Below are 24,018 nucleotides of genomic sequence, written 5' to 3' on the forward strand. Positions count from 1 at the left end.
ATACCTAACTAGTGAAAACAATATCTTTTTTAAAAAATGCAATATATTCGTTAAAAGGAAATTGCTTTAAGCATGAAGAATCTCTACAGCATTCTAGTAAGCAATGGGGCTTCACGGATCCTTATTAGAAACCAATACTGCAAGGCACATTTACATTAAAACCTGAACCAATGCCCTCTGTACATCGCTGTGAGCAAACACATGTTTAACATCAGCCCGAGGCTGACCTTGGCTCTGCGGGCAGCAGGGGCCTGCTCTGATGACACCACATCTGGGGTGGGCGCTCGTTTCCTGAGAGGACGCTGCTGAGGTGCTGGCCCAAGATGCTACTACACGTGTCCTGTGGAACTGGAGGCTTAGGGCTCTCTGCTTCCATTCTCCTGAGCAGGTGGTGCTGGGGTACAGGTGGTGCTGCAGGAGAGGAGGTCCTGGACCAAGTGGGCATGCCCTACGGGCTTTCTTCACGTCTACAGAGTCATGGCATACTTCTCCCTCCAGCTGAGACTGTAAATATGACACAGTGGATGCTACCCCTAAGAAACAAGGGTATTCTCCCAGGCCTGCCTACAGAACCTCAGCAGCAGCACGTCCCATCCCAGGGCCCCGGGGCGGCTCTGCTCACCTCGTCCACCGTCCAGCGGGCCACTTGGCTGGCCTGGATGTCCGCCACGCCTGGAAGCAGCTTGCAGTGCTGCTCCCTGCCCAGGGGAAGGTCCCGGAAAGGGTGGGCCGACATGGAAGACATGAAGACCGACTGGTGGAGTGCCTGCTGTGTTTGCTCGGCTGAGTACTCTGCAAAAGAAGAGTGGAGTGAGCACGGGCTCTGTGAATCAGCTGGCAGCCAGGCCAGCCTCGTGACAGAGGCCCCTGGGTCAGCGTAGGTGAGGTGCAGGCAGAGTCACAGCCCCATCCTCTGCTCCTGCAGGGCTATAGCCAGAGGGGTCCCAGAGCACAGCCTACATCACTGATCTATTTTAAAACATGCTCATGAAAAACCGATAGCAGCTAAGGCCCACAAGACTGGGGCTGTTCGCTAAGCCAGTTCAAATATTCTCCCTGAGATACTGTCTGATGGGCAGTGAGGACTGGCTTGTCACTGCCCCTGGCTTCTCTCTCCTTCAATCAGGAGTCAGAGGAATCAAAGACCACGCAGAATGTGAAATTAAGCAGCCTGACACACTGAGCCATCTGGGCTGTGCGTGCACACAAAGAACCATGTCTTCCTGGAAGCTGCTGCATACATCTCTAAAGAGAGAACAGGCCAGGTCCACAGCTGGCTTTGTAAACCCCCTGAGTGATACGGACCAGGAAGTGCAGCTCAGGGGCCCCAAGGGAGACATCAGCTGCTGCTCTGGATCCCCATCAAGACAGGCTGCCCTCACCTGGCTGGCGTGAACTCGTGTGGCAGCCAGGGACATCTGGAAAGCAGTCATGGCTGAGGCAAGCCTTCCCTGGCACAGGCAGCCTTACGTGGGGCGCCCTCTTTTCTCTGCAAAGCTCTGGATGTTCCGTGGTTCTCAGGCACAAAGGACAACGGCAGCTTGCTGGCCCAAGACCGGCTGCTCTTACTAAGGGGTAGGACTTCGCTGGGGTCAGGATGCATTTCAAACTCACACTATCAACGGCCTCTGCACTGACTTTCCACCTTCCAAAGTGACTTAGCTCTTAGGTTACTTCCCGACACTTAAGATGCAGAATGGATCTCAACTCCCTAATTACGTTGCTTTGAATTTACAAATGGAGGGTAAGAACCAACAACATTACAGAGACTGCAGAGAAAACAAATGGTTTTATAATGACATCTTTTAAGATAATTTCAACACACATTAGCAAAAATAAAACTGCTGGTATTTAAAGAGACTTTGAAAAGAAAGATCACAAAAGGAAATGCTTCCAGCCCTCTGGAAATCAACCTTTCCTAATGCAAACGCGAGACTGAGTGAGCAGCAGACACATAATGCAAAGTCTTAGGGTGGTTTGTGTTTTGCGAGCCGAGTCTGAAAAGTTATTATTCAAACGTTGCCACCTGAAATTAATTGCAGTTTTTAGTGGATGAGGCAGACGTAGTCCCTTAGCCACACACCAGACAGCAAGTCTCTGAACAGTGAGTGAGCCTGTCCATCATCGGACTTCTCTGCACAATGCCAATGTCACAGATAGGAACAGACATCCTCATATTTACCAATGCTTGCTGCCTATGCAGATAAAGACAGCAAAATTGCCAGCTTCTCACCAATCCTTATGCTCCAGTTACACCCGGCAGAAGATTCATCTCTAACTGCCGACTGTCCAACGCTGACCTTTTTAGTATGTAAATAGGTTATCTCTCCCTGTAGTTCAGCCAACAGTATGTAAAGCTGCGGCTTCTCAAAGGAGAGTTCACATCAAAAATCAGTGTGCCGACAAATGTGAATTTTCTTCCATGGAGTTGTCAGGTTGGACGAGGAGCACATAGGAAACAAAGCCCAGGAAACCCAGGGCTGGCTGGCAGCTGCACCTGCCAAGAGACCTCAGAGGGCTCTCCTGGGAAGCCAAGAGTTAAAGCCATGCACACTCAGGGATTAAGACAGGGGTCAAAGCCCAGCTTGATTCTGGAAAAGAACTGCTGCATCCGTCAACTAGTTGTTTTTGCTGGAATAGCATGGACTTGAAAAAAATACATACATGTTTATGTGTATGTATCTCAAACCCAGGCCTTGGGTAAATCAGTCATGCATAGCTTCCAAAATATAGGCACAGAACTCTAGAAAGACACAAGATTTTATTTTGGAAGTGCAAGGATGTCGAGTGTTGGAGATCAGAGTCCTGTGATTTACAAATAAAGGCTGACCATTTAAAATGCAACAACAGCAACAAGGCACCTGTGTGCTCCCAAGCAAGAACATTTTCCACACCATAATCTTGGAGAATTGTCTGATCTGAGTATGTAGCAAAGCTCTTAGGAACAGACCTAATGTGTGACCGGCAGATCCCCAGCAGTATGGGGTTTCTTGATCCACTGCTTGCCATTGCCAAGGCTGGTCATGGGTCCTGGAAGATGGCCGAGGGTGACTAGTTAGTTCAAAACCTTCAGGATGGTCTTTTGGTTACAACTAGAGGTAGGGAGCTCTAGCTTCATGCTACACACTTGAACTCAGGCAGATTTGATATCATTTTTTGTGAAGGGATGTGTAATCTAGATTTTGTGAAGGCTGGACCACCCCTGAGAGCTGTGGGTAAGAGCCACAGGTGGTGGAAGCAGACTTGTGGCCACTTGGTGGGCTGTGGATCCCCGACCTGGGGTCAGGAGTCCTCACTAGTCTAAGGGCCCTATTTGTCTGCAAACCCAAGTTCTGCCTCATCCGTTACATGCTGCACACAGGTGACTTTTGTAAAAAAAAAATTATTTTGAAATAGTTACAGAGACAGAGGAACACACAACCCCATACACAGTGAGCTTCCATCCACTGACTCACTCCCCAGATGACCTAACAGCCAGCAGAGGACCAGGCTGAAGCCAGGAGCCAGGAGCTTCATCTGGGTATCCCACGTGGGTGGCAGGGCCCTGGCACTTGGGCCATCTTCTGCTGCCATTCACAGGGAGCTGGATTAGAAGGTGGGAAGCTAGGACACCAACCCTCACCTCTAAGGGATGCTGGCATCACAAGTGGAAGTGTTACCTGCTGTGCCACACCAGCCTCATGGGTGACATTTTTACCACACCAATTTTATATCATGGAAAGTTGAGTTTGTTGCTACTCAAAAAGATATGTTAGGTGAGGGAGCAGGTCTGTGAGCAGGAAGCTGGGCACAGCCAGTTTGTCATCTCTATGACAGGAATAGAGTTATCAGTGAGGCAGACAGAGATGTTCATGGTATGACGGCCTCACTCACTGGGACCTACTGTTCTGAACTCCCTCTGCAAGCTCCTTGAGGCCAGGACTGACATTTTATAAAGGGAAGTTGCCCTGAATGAATGTAATGTAACACAAGACCAATTCTCCCAACAGTAACAAGACTGTTTCTTGTCTTGCCGTTTTTACCCTTTAAGGTTGTGGGACAGCCAGTTCTAGCAGAATGAGTTCTGGGTGGCAGCCACAGAGCTGCTGTGGCGGAGAAGGGGGCAGGGCTGGGTTGACTCCAGAGAGCCTGGTTCTGAAGCTGATCTGCTCACGTCATGGCCCAAGGTTTCTCAAGTCTGAAATGGGGTGTAATGATTATATGAACCCTCACTGTTATCATAGAACAGCTCCTGGTTACATAAATAACAACAATTAGAACCCTGTTGTAAGATGCAAAGGTGTCTTTAAGTTGGAACAGCAGCAAATACGAGGACATACAGAATTTCCAAAGCCAGTGTGGCTCGCTGTGACTAAACCCTGGGAACACTGGCATCCAGATTGAGACTCTAGACCTTGCGGGTCAGGCCCAGGTTTCACACCCATGTGGTCCTGTAGTGACAGCACAGTGCTCAGCAGAACCCTTTGCGTAAGTCCCAGGGAAAGTCTCAGCTCCACAGGGGGGACTCGTGCTCTGCAGGCAATCTGGGGCCCATGTGTGGCAACTGCCTCACAGGGCCAAAATGCACTCGGTCTGCAAGCTTGGAGAGTACATGGCTCGTGAGAGACTTTTAAAGTTTGTGGTGATTTGCATGATTTTAAATGTTGTGCATAAAATTAGACTTTTGAAAATATCTACTTAAAATCTGCATAAAATTTCCAAAGTTGTGAACACACTGATTTCCACATTTTACCAGATCCATCACAGTTCCTGTCCTAGCAGATACTCACTGAGTCACTGTTAATAAACTAAATGACCTAAGCTGGTGTGTGCAGTATCCTCAGAAGCCATCCTCATCAGATCCAGAGGATCAGATCATTCCGCCTTGGAGTATGCTGGGTAAGCAGGGACTTCCGGATTGGAAAAGCACATTGCCCATGCAGAGGGCAGGAGGGGTCACTGGCATGTACCATGGCCGGCATCCTGGCCCCGCTCCCATCTGACACAGCCCAGGGCCAGGGGAGGCTCCCAGGTTACACTGTGGTGTCTCTGACCTAGCTCCCTGAAAAGTCAGCCTGGGAAATTCAGCCAGCAACAGCAGCGCGCCGACTGGAGGTTTGAACATATTAATTAATCAAAATGTCCTTTTGTACCAGAAAATGGAACGCGTATCTAATCCTGGCTTTGCCTCTAACACCCATATGTGAGTGACAATAAGTACATCTCAGACGCCTCCCCTTTTCAGAAAACAGTACGCAGCACTTGTCACCTTAGTGGTTTAACCATGTGTGCAACTGTTTGCCTGTAAGATTTTCTTGCTACCACTTCTCTTGCAGCCTGTAAGAACATATACAATGAAGTGCTTAATGACTCGTTCAAGGTGCGGTGAGGTTTGGAATGCTCTGAACTTCCCAAGGCCATGGTCATCCAGCTCTGTGTTGCTCCTCAGGATGCAGCGCTGGAGGACTTGCCCTGGGAGTCCCATCAGGACCTCCCATGCAGAGCAGTCGATAGCAAGTGGGGACCCGGCCGACTCCCTCAGGAGTCCTCATTGCAAGTCAGAAACAGCCAGCTGGAGGCGGGCCCATCTTAAGAGCCCAGGGAGCCGGGCAGCCTGGCCAGCGGTGAGTGGCCACCCTTCCAGGCTTGTGATGTGCTGAGCAGTGCTGGCTGCTTCCCAGTTGCATAGATTGTTTTTTTTTTTTTTTTTTAATTACGTACTTAGAAACGAAAGGATTTTAATTTGTCTGAAAATAACATGAAAGTAGGTCCCTGGTTTCTTCTCTGTCCCTCTCACTCGTCCTTCCCACTCCTGCTCAACCCCCACAAAAGAAAAAAAAAAACCTTTATGGAAATGTTCTTTAAAAAATCTGTCTGTTTCTTCACAAAAGCCTCACACAACAAAGCTGAAGCAAGTGAGTCATAAATGGTAAACTGGAGTCTGCATGACGGCCCTGGAGTTATTTTTAATCCCACTAAAAACGGAGACCCATTTCACACGTAACCTTCTCTTCAATGAAAGGGGTAGCGATGCTACCGCGTTCCCTGCTCCAAAGAGGAGGACATAAAGAAGGGAAATCGCAGTTGGTCCCCAAATCTAGTCACGGGATTGTTCTCGCCCACTGTGTAATGGGGAGGACTGCCGACTGATTCCATCAGCTCAGCCATCACTCACTGCGGAGCCGCTCTGTCCCAGGCACTGTGCTCCCCTAGTGACTTCTGCTGGAGAAGCCAGGAAACGTGCAGAAATGGCTTCTCACTTGGAAATGCTGTTTTCTTCCTGGGTCACCTATTTTCAGGGTCTGTGAACCCAGTTTGCCTGGAGCCTCATTCTTGGGCTACATCAACATCTCTTCATGCTTCTGAGTCTGCTCCATCCCTCTTTTTTTTTTTTTTTTTTAAAGATTTATTTATTTATTTGAAAGAGAGTTACAGAGAGGCAGAGGCAGAGAGACAGAGACAGAGAGGTCTTCCATCAGCTGCTTCACTCCCCAGATGGCTGAAACGGCCGGAGCTGTACCAATCCAAAGCCAGGAGCCAGGAGCTTCTTCCGGGTCTCCCACAAGGGTGCAGGGGCCCAAGGACTCGGGCCATCTTCTACTGCTTTCCCGGGCCATAGTAGAGAGCGGGATGGGAAGTGGAGCAGCTGGGACTCAAATCAGCACCCATATGGGATGCCAGCACACAGGAAGCGGCTTACCCACTGTGCCACAGCCCTGGCCCCTCCACCCCTCTTCATGTCCATTTCTTTATCTCCTCTGTTCTTCCATATACAAGAGAAAACCAAAACAAAAGAAGTCCAGCCGGCGCCACGGCTCAATAGGCTAATCCTCTGCCTACAGAGGTTCTAGTCCCGGTCTGGGCGCTGGATTCTGTCCCGGTTGCCCCTCTTCCAGGCCAGCTCTCTGCTGTGGCCAGGGAGTGCAGTGGAGGATGGCCCAAGTGCTTGGGCTCTGCACCCGCATGGGAGACCAGAGAAGCACCTGGCTCCTGCCGGATCAGCGCAGTGCACCGGCTGCAGCGTGCCGGCCATGGTAGGCATTGGAGGGTGAACCAACGGCAAAGGAAGACCTTTCTCTCTGTCTCTCTCTCTCACTATCCACTCTGCCTGTCAAAAAAAAAAAAAAAAAAAAGTCCAATCTTGAGTGACAAGACAACTGTCTCTGCCTGTGCGGGCACAGAAGCCCTCTGCACATGCTGTTGGTGACATGCCACAGCACACCACTGAGCACCATGTGCTGTGGTTTGTCCGCCACACTATGTCCTGTTTCTTCAAGCCTTTAATATTTAGAATGGGTCCACTGGTGTCTCCAGAGTGCGTGATAGCCACAGCTGTTAGTGTTCCCTCATTACAAGCTGTCTCTTCCAGACTGGTTTTATACAAAAGTGAGAGATTAAGTCAGAGATGGTTCCAGGACTGCCCAGAGGACTATCAAGAGAATTGGAAGTTGAATAAAGAACTTTGGATATTCTATATCTGTTATTGTCCAATGTGGTGGCCATGAACCACGTGTGGTTGTGGAGCACTTGGAATGTGCAGAGTACAAATTGAGATATGTTATAATAGGACTTAATGTTTAAAAATGATGTAAAATATCTATGTAATATTTAAATTGTAATGCACACACTAGAATGATATTGGGTTAAATAAAACATGCTGTTGAACTGATTGTATTTGTTTTGTTTTATTTGAAATGTGGGTGCTACAACACTTCAAACTATGCACGTGGCCAGCGTTCTATTTCTGTTGGACAGTCCAGGTCTGGAAGGGTGCTGCGTGCTGCCTCTCTCGAGATCTGCCCTGGTGTAGGAAGAGACCAGGTGGACAGATCAAGTATCTATTCCTGCTGAATGAAGGACAACAGGGCTGGAGTTCCCTGCAGCCCAGGAACACCAAGAATGGTAGAAGACATGAAAACCCTCGCGAGGTCATGGCCAGTCTACAAGAGTGGACAAGCCTGTCTGTATTCAGAATACTTGAGTTCTTGTCTCGGTCCCACAGTTCATTAGCTGTGAGACTCTGAGTGCCGTACGTGGCTGGCACACAGTAGATCCTCAACCGTTACCTATGGAGTGGACGCACAAGTGACTGAAGGGAGGCATGGGCTAGGAAAGCAGGACTTTTTCATTTTCTACAAAAGCTAAGAGTGACTCAAAACTAGGTTAGGAAACATTCGGATCTACAGCCACTCTCGCTAAAAGTGTTGCTGCCCACCCCAGATCACTAAATACCAAAGCAGTTTGTGGCAACCCAGCTGCTCTTCCCTTCCCGAGGCTTGGGTGTTGAGGAGAAGAAACCAGGGAATGAGGGTGTGGGCGTCTCCAGACCCCCTGGTCACTTCCAAGCCTCCTCCCCAGTCACCACGGTGCAGTCCCACTCCTTGGAGGCCCCAGCTGCCTGGCTTTAGGGCTCACTGGATGACTTGGCCAGCCCAGTCTCACGCCCTCCTTCAGAGAGGAGTGAAGGCCCAGGGCATGGCCCTCTTCTCAGGCCTGCCCTCCTCCGGGACCTGGGCCTTTGCCTTCCTCCTGCAAGCTCCTGGGAGGTGTGAGTAGGGCTGAAGACCATGCAGCTGCCTCCTGCCCTGGGAAGCCTGTGGGATGGCTGTGCGGGTCCCTGGCCTTCCTGCCGGCACAGCCAGCCACGCCTTCCTTGGCTTGGGCCTCTGGCTGCTAGGTTTCTCAGTGGTCTCCACACTTCATCACACTGGGGTCTTCGTGCCCGTGCACACCTGTCTCTCTTCCTTGCCCTGACCTGAGGATGAAGCCTGCTTCTGGTGACTTTCAAGGCCATCACTTTCTTCAGACCCCTGGGGGCCTCACCTACCCCAAGCCTGGCTGCTGCGTGGGACGCACTTTTCCCGGCTTTCCTCATCTTGCGGCCTCCAAGAGCTCTTTCTGAGAGACGCATTGCCAAACAGAGCTGAATCTTGATGGCAGGGGTCACTTAAAAAGCCACGGGTGTCTGTGTTTTTGCGTGTACGTGAAATCACAAACCCCCTTGAGAAGGAGTCGGTGTGGATTCTGTGACGAGCTCGGCCGTCAGCTTGTCTTCCTGAGGGCGCGGTTTCAGTTCCTTCTTTCGTTCCAGTTTCAGCAAACACCCTTTAGAAGGGTGCCTGATCCCAGGAAGTCAATTCCCAGGGTTCCTGAGACCCAGAGGCCTGGGACTCAGTGTACCCTGGCTGGGAAGACTTAACTCTTTGCGACTCCCTCCACCATTATGGGGTGGGCAGTGCACCTGCCACTTGCTCCTTACACTGAAATTATCTGTTTAATTTTCAGCCTCTGTTGGTAGAGTACAAAGTCAAGGGCAGTCATTTCGGACTCACCCTCAGAGTGTGGTGGTGGGGCACAGATCTGACACATGGTGCAGCCCAGTACAGGTGCTTAATCCACGAAGTGACTATTGAACCATCTGAGGAAGTTTACTGCAGAGACAACTAATGCAGTGGCAAATGCGAACTTGGCCTGTGCCAGGGAAAACAATGAGTTTCCATCCTGCGCTGGCTCGTTTGCCAAGTATACTCATGCCTGCAAAGGCTGGGGCTTGTTTGTGATATGAAATCTCACTTGCTCCTCTGATATTTGAGACGCAGCCATCCCTTGATTTCATTTTATCAAAAATACAGAAAAAACTCTTCCAACTTTTGATATGTTATTCATCCCAAAGAAAAGAAAAAGGAAGACTTCAGTGCAGCCTGTTGTTGGATGGCTTTTTCACACAGCTTGGAACATTATTAATTAACTCCTCCTGCTTGACTACTACAACTCCAGCACCAGCATGTACTTCTGTGTCCTCTGCAAGGCTTCTATGTCTTCTTCTTTCAATAGTTGAATGAATTCAAGCATCAGCTTGACCAGAGAATTGGAGCTGTTTTCTTCTCAGAGCAGGCCTCTTACCTGTCACCTTCCGACCCCTCTCCTACACGTGTGGCTAGAGGAGGAACAAGCTGGGTGGGGTTGGCACTCACAAATGTAAAAGCCCCACCACATGACACAAGGGAAAATGTTCCATTGCATGAGGCAATGGTCTAATTGACCTTTAATTCCAACTGGGCATGGCAGCACTGGAATGAAAGCAGATGGATTGGGAAGCAAAGCCTGCGAGATCAGGGCAGGGTCCAGGTGCCCAGGTCTAGGGTAGGGCAGACCGCCACTTTTGCAAAACTCCAAGCAGGTCTGTGTGTGAGTCTACACCACCCAACCCATCTCTCCACTCCAGCAGGGCTGAAGCTTGGAGGAGCAAGTGAATGAAGAGAAATTCTAATCCTCAACATCTTTACACAGCCTGCCTCTGGGAGGGCTGGGACCCAGGGAAAAATAGTTTCCTGGACCTCTCTTATGTGGTTTTATTTATTCCACGGGACTTCAGGAGGGGCAGTGGTCTTAATATTTTTTATAGACAATACAATGATATCAGAGACACAAAGTCAACTGACAAGCTCTCCAGCAGGCCAAGTCAGGGCTGGAGTGCTGACTCCAGAACCTGTCATACTGGGGCTCCCACACACGGAGCACAGTGGGCTGTGAGACTGGAAAACACATGGGCACATATCCCTTTCCTTCAATCCTTCAACGGTGGGTTCTTTCATCACTGCCTGACACTCCTGGCTGAAGGTTAGGGCAGAAGTGACACTTTGGGGATGGGGAGTGGCCCATTCACTCTTCCTGGAGAAAGAGTGCCTCTGTTGTAACACTTGCTATCCAAATCTCCAGGTAAGGCCTTGAAAGTATTGTCAAGTTCATATCAAAACCAACAGGTTCCCAGGGGTTGTGCCTGGGACCCGGAGCCTTGATCTAAGGAGCCCCAAGAGCCTTGCGAATGCCGAGGCCTCAGCTTTGCTGCCTTGGGAACACAGGGCTGCTGCTCAGCCTCCTCATCCCTGGCACAAAAGCATCTCCTCCCCTGGCAGGGAGCTCAGCACAGATGCCAAGGGCTCCCCTCATGGCAGTGCTGACGTGCTCATGGGCAGAACCAGGGAAGTGAGCCTGTGCGGGGCTGCGTGGGGGTGCGTGCGGGTGCTCCGAGGTCCGAGTGGCTTCTGTGTGTGTCTTCGGAGCCACCTGTTCAGGTGCTGCCTCTTCCCTCACACAGCTCTTCCCACTGGAACGTGGTTCCTAGGAGAAGCCAGCAGCACACAAGGAATGAACAGCAAGCACCTCCTCTTAGGCACTTTATCACACCTTCTGCCCCTGGTTCTTTCTTTTGTTGAGAACATAGAAGTGTTTGGACTTCTTTTGCATGAATACAATGAGGAGGCAGCTTCTGGGCTGTTTCCCTCTTGTAGGAGTTCTGTGTTTTTTCCCAGGATTTCCTCTGCCTTGTGGAGAAGCCAGAGGCACTCTGAGACCAGAGGGGACAGCACCCTGGGCATGCCCAGGTGTCTGGACCCACGCCAAGTGCCCTGCTGCTGAGCCTCTAATGAGCCCCACCTGCCTGTTTTCCAGGATTTCCTCCATGCACACAGACGACTGCCCCCGCAGCGTGGTACTGGCTACCTTCCCACCACTGCCTCTTAGTGTCCTCTAGGTTCCTTGGCCTGCTCTCACATTCTGCTGATTACAGGGAGCACAGGAGGCTCGGAAACTGGAAAATACACGTGCAGAACAGAGAATACAATAAAGCCTCATCTTCCTTTGGTAAAAGAAGAACGTAGTGTTCTCAGTATTTCATGGACTTCACTGTTTTCTTTAAAAATTAGAAAAAAAATACCAGCATATTACATCAGCTTTTAAGAAAATGGATTTGTTCTGGATCTTTATAAAACATGCAAAAATGCCATACTCTTTGTTACAGGAGTCAAGTCTTGGCAGATTCTGGGTTCCAACAAGCAAACAAGCTATTCTGTCTGGTCTTTCTCTTTTAGTATAAATATCACTTAATGCCAATATGTACAGATAATGTATATGACCTTTTCCAATTCATCAACATTCAAGCAACAGAAGGATTTCAATGGTTTCAGTGTTCTTGTGGTATGTGTGTGTGTGTGTGTGTTGGAAAAAAAGAAATAAAAACCCCCAAACCAAACGTTTAGAATGGCAGGATCAAGCACCTGGAATAAGCTAAAAACAAATGAAGCAAAGGGATAATGAAGGAATGGGGTCAGCCTCAGCCCATTGCATCTCAACCTGCTCTTTGCAGATGTCCAGCCCATGGACACATTCCCTGCTCCTGAGCAGGGCCTGCATGGCCTCTTCGCACCCAGGCCGAGTGTCTCATTCCCGATGGCCTGGCTTGAACAGCCCCTTCTCTCTTTCAGTCAGTAGGTTCCTTTGCACTGCCGACCTGACTTCCCAAGTCCACCAGGCTGTGGTTACAGCCAAGTGTTGCTTCCTGGTGACATGCTAGAATAGGAGTCAGAACTTTCTCTGCCACATGACATCCACACCCTCCAATCAGAATTCCACTTGGAAGTATGAAGTGAGAGGAACCACTGTAGAGTGCTTCACAGCCCTGGGCCTTGTGATGTCCAGGAAAATGCCCAGGATGGGGCTGGTGCTGTGGCACAGCAGGTAAAATTGCTGCCTGCAGTGCCGGCATCCCATATGGGCTCTGGTTCGAGTCCCAGCTGGTCCTTTTCTGATCCAGCTCTCTCTAGGGAAGCAGTGGAAGATGACCCAAGTTCTTGGGCCCCTATACCCACATGGGAGACCTGGAAGAAGGTCCTGGCTCCTGGCCCCTGGCTTCAGATCGGCTCAGCTTTGGCTGTTGTGGTAATTTGGGGAGCGAATCAACAGAATGGAAGACCTCTCTCTCTCTGGCTCTACCTCTCTCTGTAACTCTTTCTTTCATATAAATAAAATAAATCTTAAAAAATAAAAAAAGAAAGAAAATGCCCAGGATGAAGCCAATGGCTTGCTCTTAGAAAGCACAGATTGAGAAATGCACTCTTTGCACTTCTAAAAACAAGCCAGGAGAAATTAGAGCTCAGAATAATTAAGTTTATGATCCTATTGTATTTACAGCATACATTAGTTTCACATGCTAATTTTATGCATTCGTAATTTCTTGTAGAAGTAATGGTCTGTTTCATGTCCAGTCTTAAAAAGCACAGAAGATTGGCTCATAGCTACCACGTTTATCAGACCACGCTTAAGAGCAGTAGAAATGAGGTAGTATGAGAGGTGGTAAGATTTATCCCAACAGATGGCCCGAGTGCTTGGGCCCCAGCACTCATGTGGGAGATCCAGAAGAAGCTCCTGGCTCCTAGCTTTGGATCCGCCCAGCTGCAGCTATTGCAGCCACTGGGCGAGTGGACCAGCAGATGGAAGACCTCTCTCTCTGTCTGTAACTCTGCCTCTCAGATACATAAATAAATCTTAAAAAAAAAAAGATTTATCCTGGAATAATTCATTGAATGGTGTTTCCTGTTAATAGGAATATATCAAAAGATGCAGAATTTGATATTGGCATTTTTATGAATACTAGTGTGCCTACTAAGTGACTATTTCTTAGTAATCACTTTGAAAGCATCATGTCAAGTAACAACCAAGGGGTGATGGAGGAAATGGGTGTAAGGTTTTCTCACTTCAGTGGGAAATGACAATTTCCTAGGGCCAAAATTTTACTTTTCCACGTGGATAAGCACGTGGTGAGAACCTGCTAGTAGAGCCTCAAGTTGCTGAGATCAGACGGAACACGGTCTGTGGTGAATTAAGCCCTTCCCTTCTGACGACATGAAGGGGAATCCCAGACTTCTAACGATTTGGTGAGTGTTTCTCAGTGTAAATGATACTTGCATGTAAAACCCTTCTTCATGCCGCTGTGCAGTGCAGCTGCATGTGGAACCAGTAACTTTCTCTACATGGCTGCTTTCCATGGGAAGGTGCTGTGGGGGTGGTGGATCAGCAGGGATCAGCCCGCCACAGGGTAGCCGCAGCACTGCTAAGACTGACAAGCGAGGTGGCCCCACCAACACTTAAAACAGCAAGTTGCTAATATTTGTGTATTTGTGTGGGTGGGTGGGGATTTTTAAAAAAAGTTTCAGAAAATAAACGAACCTCACTAAAGTTGGCATTTGAGAAGACTGATTCAGGTAAGCTGTCACCACATTCTCAAAGTGCCATTGGTTGTGATGGTAATATTTAGAAACATTCTGCAGAGCTTCTAATAAACCATTCAGAAGGAACACCATCAAGTGGCAGATTGAATAGTGACAGAACACAATGGAAGTGATGGAAAATGTGCCTGAAATAAATGAGAAACAGCAAGTTTCTGAGGCTGGACGACCCCTCCTTCCTCCCGGATAACTTGTGAATCTTCAGGGAATAGAACTGGCCCTCATTTTGCAGTCTTCCTGTAGGCTGACATCTCCATGCTAAATATCCTTCAATTACACAGTGAGCCTTCACTGTGTCAAGCTGTATTCTAACCTGGGAATGGCAAGATCATGTGAATTTTTTAAAGGCTCATGCAAATTTATTAGGACATACCAGTGTGATTCTTTGGGGGAGTGCAAGGATAGATAATTGTGGCAGCATTTCTGAAGTATGATAGCACTGCGGGTCCCATAATCAGTTAGACCTGATTTTAGAATACTCCTCGTCTCAAATCTAGGTTGAAGTGCTGGTGTGGTGCACTGGGTTAAGCCACTACTTGCAATGGCAGCATCACAGATCAGAAAACCAGGAATCCTGGCTGCTCTGCCTGTGATCCAGCTCCCTGCTAATGTAACTGGGAAAGCCGAGAAGAATAACCTAGGTGTGTGGGTCCCTGTCACTGTTACAGGAGACCCAGATGGAGTTCCAGGCTCCTGGCTTCAGCCCAGACCATCCCTGGTTGCGGTGGCCTTCTGGAGAGTGAACTAATGAATGGCAGATCCTTCTCTTGCTCTCATACTCTCTCTTTTGCTCTTTGTCACTCTGCTTTTCAAATAATTAATTAATCTTTTTTTTTTGACAGGCAGAGTGGATAGTGAGAGAGAGAGAGACAGAGAGAAAGATCTTCCTTTTTGCCGTTGGTTCACCCTCCAATGGCCGCCACGGCTGGCGCACTGCGGCTGGCGCACCACGCTGATCCGAAGGCAGGAGCCAGGTGCTTCTCCTGGTCTCCCATGGGGTGCAGGGCCTAAGCACTTGGGCCATCCTCCACTGCCTTCCCGGGCCACAGCAGAGAGCTGGCCTGGAAGAGGGGCAACTGGGAAAGAATTCGGCGCCCCAACCGGGACTAGAACCCGGTGTACCGGCGCCGCTAGGTGGAGGATTAGCCTATTGAGCCGTGGCGCTGGCATAATTAATTAATCTTAAAAGCTAAAACTATAGCTGCAACTTTAATGTGCCAGAGAAAATCGCTTCCTCTTTTTTTCTTTCTTTTTTTTTTTTTTTAAAGATTTATTTTATTTATTTGAAAGACAGAGTAACAGAGAGGTAGAGACAGAGAGAGAAGTCTTCCATCCACTGGCTCACTCCCCAGAAGACCGCAAGGCCGGAGCCTTGCCAATCCAAAGCCAGGAGCCAGGAACTTCTTCTGGGTCTCCCATGCGGGTGCAGAGGCCTAGGGACTTAGGCCATCTTTTACTGCTTTCCCAGGCCATAGCAGAGAGCTGGATCAGAAAGTGGAGCAGCTGAGACAGAACCCATATGGGATGCTGGCGCTTCAGGCCAGGGTGTCCCATATGGCTGAGTCCCAGTGCCAGCCCAATGGCTTCCTTTTTCTAATGATGTCCACTATATTACTCAAAACTGTAGATGGAGTGGGTGTTTGGTGCAGCAGCTAAGTCACTGCTTGGAACTCTAGCATCCTGTATTGGAGTCCCAGTTATTCCACTTCCTGATCCAGCTTCCTGCTAATGTGCACCCTGACAGGCAGCAGATAATGGCTGAAGTACTTGGGTCCTTGCCAACCCTGTGGCAGACCTGGATGGAGTACCAGACTATTGGCTTCAGCCTGGCTCAATGCTGGCTATGGCAGGCATTTGGGGGAGTGAAGCAGCAGATGGAAGATCTCTCTCCATGTCTGCCTGCTGTCCCCACTCCCACTTTCCCTTTCATATAAAATGAAAATAAATAAAAAATATTTTACAAATTGAAGATGGGGGGTGGCATTGTGGTGTAATGGGTTAAGTAGCCGCCTGTGATGCCAGCAACTCATTTGGGCACAGGTTTGAGCCATGGCTGCTCCACTTCTGATCCAGCTTCTCTGCTGATGCACCTGGGAAAGCCCAGAGGATGGCCCAAGTGCTTGGGCCCCTTCATCTATGTGGGAGCCATTTGAGGAATGAATCAGCAGATGAAGGACCTCTCTCTTTATCTCTCCCTCTCTTTCTGTAACTCTACCTTTCTGTTTATTTAAAATTTTATTTAAGTTATACAAGTTTCATATATTTCATATATATAGATTTAGGCACACAGTGGGAAACCACCCCCCTCACTCTCCCTCCTACCCACGCTCCAACCCTTCCTCCCACTCTGTCTCAGATTCCAATTCTTAATTTTTACAATGATCTACTTTCAGTATATTTAATGATTGTATAGTCAACCCTACTCTAAGTAAAGGAGTTCAACTAATAGTAGGATGAGAAACAAAACAACAAAACAAAGCACTGTTCCTCAATGGAAGTGGAACTCTGCCTTTCACATAAATAAAGTAAATCTTTTAAAAAACTGAGAATGATGACAAATGAATATGAATCCAAAGACATTTAAGTAAGTGTAAGAGTGGAAGTTAGGCTTCATACAGCTGAATATCTGGAAAACAAGACTTTTAAAACACATCAGAGGCAATTCCAGTTCAGATTTGAACAGAAAAGGGTGTCCCCTTTCTCTGTCCTAAAACATTACCCTATGAAAGCTGCCCTTGCTGCTCACAACCCCACTTATTTCTTAGAGGATTAGCTGATAAGCTAAGATAATTAATTGATATGCTAGGATAACATGCATTGGAACCTTGTCCCTGAATGATTTTTGGGAGATTTTGGCCTTCTTGAATCATGGATGATAATCTAGGTATCTTTGGATGAATTTTTGTCAGGGGGATAAAATTTTATAAGTGCAGATAATTGTGGAAATCATATTGGTCCATTCTAGGAAGGAAAGGAAAACTTCTGCTTAGGCTTCAAACTCTGCTTCTTAATGATTGGAACACATTATTCTAAATGTGGCACAATTTAATGAAAGTTTGCACATGCTGGACAATATTAAGAAGCCTATTTATAACCTTCTCTGAAATCTAAGTAAAAGGCTCTTACTTGTTCGAGGTTCAAATGAGAGAGGCATTGGTGTGAAGACACAAAGAGAAACTCAGGCTGGGAGAGAGGTGTACAAGACACTGAACCAAAGGCAAGGACATCAAAGACGCCACGGGGAGTCAGTGGGGAACCCCAAGGCAGCTGGGGCTGACCTGAGCAGCACTGGAGGTGAGGTGGTGTTGCAAGTGAAGAGTATGCTATTGCACCTTGAGGTAGGACTCTGCTTATTCTGCTCCCTGTGACTAGAACCCAGCCCCTTTTCCCCCGTCTGCCCCGTAGGAACACATACCACGTGCCCCAGCTTCTATGCACTGCTCATGGAAGGCCAGCTGCTGTCCTAAGACTTGGAAGTGGAGAAAACAAGGCACAGAGGGCACTGGAATTGGCCTAAGGAATTTGCTAGAAGGTGGCAGAGCCAGGCTTCCTAATAAAGCTGTCTGGCTTCCAGGACCGTGCTCTTGACTCCTGTATTAAGGAGAGGGATTCAAAAAGTTGATGGAGTGGGCCAGTGCTTTGGCATAGAAGGTTAAGCCTGTGCCTGCAGTGCCAGCATCCCATATGGGTGCCAGTTCGAGTCCCAGTTGCTTCACTTCCAATCCAGTTCCCTGCCAATGCACCTAACAGGGCAGTGGAAGATGGCCCAAGTTTTTGGGTCCCTACACCCAATTGGGAGACTTGGAGGAAGCTCCTGGCTCCTTGCTTTGGATCGGCCCAGCTCTGGCCATTGCAGCCATTTGGGGAGTGAACCAGCAGATGCAAGACCTCTCTGCCTCTCCCTCTCTCTGTCTGTAACTCTGCCTCTCAGATAAATACATCAATCTTTTAAAAAAAAAGTTGATGGAAAGTGTGCAGTTACTTTCATTCCACTGCTTTTATCAAGGTACTGATAAAGTTATAAAGGAATGTTGTCAACAAGAGGCAAGAACTGGTCTGTAAAGAGCAGGCTGTGGGAATTACTGACCTGCCTGGGAGACACGGCCAAAGTCTTCAGACCGGAGGCTCTGGGCTAGGTTTAGAGCCCATAAGAATAGGAGAAGACAAAGGGTAGACAGCAGGGATGCAAGGGGACTCCAGAAGAGGCACTAGGAGAGGAGTCAGATCCAAGAATGGATTTTGTGGTTGTGGTCTGGGGGAAGGGTGTGGCTGAGAGCCAGAGAGGGTTGCATTGTAGATGTGGCTCTGAGTGTGTGTGTCTAGGACAAGCAACCAAGGGCACTGGACAATAATGCGGCCTTGGCTAAGCACTGGAAACTAAGAGGGACGTGGTCAAACAGAGCAAAGCATCCACAAAGCCCAGTGAGTGGAGCGGGTATGTCATCTGAAATTGTGCTGAGTCAGGCCTGAGGAGGTATGTGCCTGTGATCTGAACCATTCCCACTTGGGCCAGTGGGCCCCTGTCACCTATAGGCTTAAAGCATATTTCAGATCCTATTTCATTTGATCCCCCCCACAATCTTGTGAGATGCCACGTTTCCTGCTTTCAGATGAGGAGACTGATAGGCATGTTGCCTGCTTCTAGTTTGTCAGCAGTCATGAAGTGGGTGGAGAAGGTGGGAGTTGAACCTGGCACCTGACTCCTGTTTTGCTGCACTTTCCATTAACTTACAGTTCTTTTATTTATTTATTTATTTATTTTTAACTTTTATTTAATGAATATAAATTTCCAAAGTACAGCTTATGGATTACAATGGCTTCCCCCCCATAACGTCCCTCCCACCCGCAACCCTCCCCTCTCCCACTCCCTCTCCCCTTCCATTCACATCAAGATTCATTTTCGATTCTCTTTATCTACAGAAGATCAATTTAGCATAACTTACAGTTCTTAAAAAGGGCTTTAAAAAGTGCATGGGAAATCCACATCACTTTGTAATATCTTTTCTATGAACTTTTGGAATTCCTCTTGTATTTTCCTACCTCTGTGACGTGTACATGTCAGTGTTTGCATGTAGTGTCATAAGATGACATCACCTCTAATAAACATTCCCTGAGAGCCTCTGCTAAAATTCTGCCAAAAGCAAAACTCCCAGTCCTGCCAGGAGAACCTGCCTGTGTGTGCTTGTCTGCAGGGCACTGAGGCCAGTGAGCCTGCATCAGTGCAGCTGCTGTGAAGGGAACAGACCTGGGTCCTGACTCCACTGTGCCTTCCAGGGGCAGTGTCATTGCGAGATCTGACTTCCCTGATCCAGTTTTTCGACAGGCTCTGGAGTTAGCTAACTTAGGACTGTGAAGGAATGGATACCACTTGCATGGACTAGCGGGATGCAAACGTCAGCACTGATCTTGTTCATGTTTTCTAGCTTCCCTTCCAGGCCAGAGAGTAGGGGACTCCCAGGGAAAAGCACGCAACTGTGTCCCTTGTCAGGGGGAAGGCTGAGCCACTTGTCTCTGATGGCTTTGCTAAAGCCTGCACGGTTGGCTGCCAGCCTCCGGGTGACCAAGCCTCCAGGGGGCCCTGGCAGAACAGCTGCCGCGGAGCTTGCACGAGGTTCAGTTTGGGGAAGGGTCTGAGCCCTCAGTTTTGCTCTTTTTTTTCCCATCAGTCTTGAATTTCCTGGGGGACTGAAAATGTGCTACAAAGTAAAAGAGGCATACAGAAGCAGAGAGTGGAGGGCATTCTAAAACTGGTTTATTTTTGCAAAGCAGAATGCAGGATAAATCTTGATGAATTCACATTAATCTTAACATTCGGCACTGGGCCCTCGCCCACTCAGTGCCAACTGTGGGACCCAGCCCCGGAGTGTGGGAATGCACTCAGAAACGCTGCCTGAACAGCGTCGTAGCTGCAAGTGGACTTGCTAACGAGGAGCCAACTATATTTCAGTTCTCGCTATTTAGGTCTGTCTCTAGCGTCCACCCACAAGGCACAACACAGATGAATGAAATCCCTGAACCTCACAGCGCACATGGCCCTCCCCCTCCCCCTTGAGCAGTGCTTCTAATCAGTTAGATTCTTTGCGATGATTTTCCCAGCATCTCCCTCAAACAGAATGCTTTTTAGTAAAAGTTCATAAAACAATACAGACATTACTCAAAGTAAGTTAGTGGAAAGGTGAGAAGTAGAACTTCTGAAAAAATTCTAAGCTAGTGTATGATTTGGGAATTTAGCAAAGTGAACTGATAAACTAGGCCACTCAAATCTGTGCCACCAATCTTTTTTCTGGCAAGAGATTTGCATTTTCACTTTAGGACTTAAATCCTTTTTTTTTTTAAACCTGGAGGAAAATTTTCCATTAGCTGTATCTTTTTGCCAATGCATATTATAATATATAATTAAGCATAATCACATTACAATATTATGATGCTGTAAGCTATTAGGAAGAATGAAATGTCTTGCATGAAGCCATCACATGATTTACTCTGCTGCTTGTTAGACCCCTAATCAAGGAGAGCTGCCCCGACAGCAGCTTTCACTTGCCAGGCCCTGCAGAGCAGGAGCCAATCGGCAGCCTGGGATGGGGGAGGATTCCCATTAAAGCTGCAGCATTAGAGGAGTCATCCACTAGGGCATCCTTCTGTGGCATCAACAGCTGAATCCCCACAGTCAGAGCAATTATTCTGAAGTAATTAAAATACAAATGGAATTTCAGGCTATGTGATAATGGACAAGGTAATAAAAGCAGTTCTATGATTCTTGAAGGGACCCTGTGTGATATATATTAGCTTTCTGCTAATGTAGCTGGGAGAGGGGATGATGGCTCAAGTACTTGGGTCGCTGACACCCACATGGGAGACCAGGATGGAGTTGCTGGCTCCTGGGTTTGCCCTGGCCCAGACTTGGCTGTTGTTGACATTTGTGGAGCAAAACAGTAGATGGAAGATACCTCTCTCTCTCTCTCTCTCTCTTTCTCTCTTTCTGCCTTTTGAATAAATAAATAAATCTTAGAAAAAAGAACATCTGGAGAGTGGTCACTGGTAGTTTTACCAGGTCCTCGTCACTGGGTGAAGACTCGATAGCTTAGAGTCCTATGACTCTCACTTTGGCTGTGTTCCCTGTCCTATTCCCATGGGAGATGCTTCTGTACAAAGTCTCTGAAGGAAACTCAAAAGGGGCATCCTGCCCTGCACTCTCCCAGGAGTTCTATGGTGGCACCTGCCAAGACTTCTAGTTCCCTGCTGTGAGTTCTACAGGAGCCCACAGGCCCACTAAAGGAGACAGCGGGGGTGGGGGTGGGTGGGGGGGCCTGTGGGGAAGTGGAGAGCACACGCCCACTAATGAGAGAGCCAGTTTCTAGCCCATTGTGCCTTCAGGAAAACCATCAAGTTTGCAAGAAAAGTCAGAACTCTGCTTTTTATGTGGAGGTCTCTTAGTTTTTAAATGCTTACAATGAATTAAGAATTTATGGAAACTATGTTGGCTAAATAATCTCATAGATATGGCTTACCAAATGCCAAATTTATTATTTCTGATGTAGCATTCATCTTGGACTTAAGCAGACCCAGATAAATATTTGCAACACAAATGAGTACAACGAAAACAATACCTGGAAAGGTTATGTTTTAAACATACAGGGAAGTCTATGTTTGCTTATTTATAATTTAGCTGTGCTTTCCAGAACCTAATAGTATAGGTTCTATTAATAAGCCCTCAAAAAGTTTGCTAAATGAATACAGTCTAACCACTGTAGAGCAAACATCAAGTCAAATCAGCCAACTGCCCACCCCACTGGACCCCTTGTGAGACACACAGGGGTTCTCAAACTTTCTGTGCAACTAATCAACTGGGGGTCTTGTCCTGTCCCTGTGGCAGGGGCAGTGGGCCAGCTGGACCTGGTTCTGCAGTTTTTACAGGCTCACAGGTGCTGTCACTGTGACTGGCCATAACCACTCACATATCAAAAACTAGGACTGTGTGCTCCTGGAGGGCAGAACCTGTCTTGTTCTCACTGGGCCTGGCACATGCCAGGAGCTCAGTAAACACAGACTGAGCAGCACAGTGAATGGATGCACATGGAGAGCTCCTAGGACAGGCATGCAGGATGCGGGCTGCAGGCCCAGGAGAAAGCCACACCCAGAGGCCCTTAGAGTCTAGTGGGGGAGAAGATTGCATCTAGATAGGTGGCAGTGAGATAAGCTCCACTCATTGGGGACCCAGGAGATGGGAAGCCACCAGTAAATGGAGATGCAAAGTCAGGCCTTGGAATGTTACTCTGAGGGGTCTGAGTTTTACCCCCACTGGCTGCAGCGAGCCAAGGAAGTGTCTCAAGCAGGGAAGTGAAATGATCACAGTAGGACCTTAGGAAAATGATTTTGGCAGTGACGTGATGAGGGCTGCCAGACGAGTCCCTCTGGAAGGCGCCTGTCTAGAAACTCAAGTTGGAGCTACTCCAAGGTTGCTTGTCCTGCTGCTCTACCTGTGCCTTGTGCCTGCTGCAGAAATCAAACCTCCTAAAATGGCAACCACTCGATAGCTCTGCTCCTGCTCAAGTGTCTACTTACAGATTTCTGAGAGCTGTTACCCAAAAAAATCCATGTCTCCTCGCAAGGAATACACATGAAGAAAACAATAGCACAAAGTGAAGGCTGTGTTTGGTGAGCTATTATTTCACCTGGGAGACTCCAGTGTACACTGAAACCATCTTGTAGAAAAGAATGTCTGAATTTAGTAAAATCAAACTCCTTCACCTGCAGACAAATGCAATATATCACAAACCCAGAATCCCCTGTTCCCGGATGGAAATGGCATGAAGAGAATGGGTATGGTATGCTCTACTCCCAACATCCTGTTGTTTTTAACTTTGCTTAAGTGCATAGATCAAAATTGGCCACATTTATTATATAAAAATGAGCTAAGGAGCCGATGTTGTGTCTAACAGGTAAAGCTGTTGCCTGAGACACCAGAATCCCATATGGATGCTGGTTCAAGTCCTTGCTGCTCCACTTCTGATCCAGCTCCCTGTTAATGTGCCTGGGAAAGCAGCGGAGGATGGTTCAAGTGTTTGGGTCCCTGTACCCAGGTGGAACACCTGGAAGAGTCTCCTGGCTCCTGAGGCCATTTGGGGACTGAACCAGCAGATGGAAAATCTTAATCTTTCTCACTGTCTCTGCCCTGCCCTACAATGCTGCCTTTTAAATAAATAAATCTTTACAAAATGAGCAAAGGTTGGGGCTGGTGCTGTGGTGTAGCTGGTAAAGCCACCGCCAGCAGTGCCGGCATCCCATATGGGCGATGGTTTGGGTCCTGCCTGCTCCACCTCCAATCCAGCTCTCTGCTATGGCCTGGGAAGGTAATAGAAGATGACCCAAGTCCTTGGGCCCTGCACCCACAAAGGAGACTTGGAGGAAGCTCCTGACTCCTGGCTTCGGATTGGTGCAGTTCTGGCCGATGCTGCCAATTGGGGAGGGAACCAGCAGACGGAAGACCTCGCTCTCTCTCTCTGCCTCTCCTTCTCTCTCTGTGTAACTCTGACTTTCAAATGAATAAATAAATCTTTAAATAAATTAGCAAAGGTCAAGCTATGAACTCCAATATGGGATGTAAGCATTCCAACTGGAGTCTTAACTGCTACACCAAATACCTGTCTCCACAATTTGTTCTTAAATATATGTATATTTGTCTGTATCTTCTATTACTCTCTACCTAGTGGTTAATCCAGTGCTTTACATGGAATAGGGGTTTAGTAAATGCATGTTAGGGAAATAAGTGGAAGACTATAATAATTTCTTTAAGGCAAAATCTATTATTCAGTCCTTCAGGGCTTTCTGCTGAAACACTTTATTTTTTTTTAAGATTTTTTTTTATTTGAAAGGCAGAGATACAAAGAGGAAGAGGCAGAGAATGAGACAGAGAGAGAGATCTTCCTTCCATTGGTTCACTCCCAAAATGGCCACAATGGCCGGAGCTGTGCACATT

At 47.9% G+C, this 24,018-nt stretch overlaps 1 protein-coding gene across 15 annotated transcripts in view; it reads right to left on the reverse strand.

Moving 5' to 3' along the window:
- Positions 1-24,018, reverse strand: part of L3MBTL4 (L3MBTL histone methyl-lysine binding protein 4) — a 555,652-nt gene that overhangs the window by 13,873 nt on the left and 517,761 nt on the right. For all 15 annotated transcript variants that reach the window (XR_007921517.2, XM_051851406.2, XM_051851407.2 and 12 more), the window contains one exon: positions 623-792. Coding sequence is in view for 14 of the 15 variants with exons in the window: in XM_051851406.2 (XP_051707366.2) it covers positions 623-792 (170 nt within the window). In the remaining variant the exon portion in view is untranslated. The remainder of the gene's footprint in view (positions 1-622; positions 793-24,018) is intronic.

This window comes from Oryctolagus cuniculus, chromosome 10 (genome assembly GCF_964237555.1).
Source record: "Oryctolagus cuniculus chromosome 10, mOryCun1.1, whole genome shotgun sequence".
NCBI classification, from domain to species: Eukaryota; Metazoa; Chordata; class Mammalia; order Lagomorpha; family Leporidae; genus Oryctolagus; species Oryctolagus cuniculus.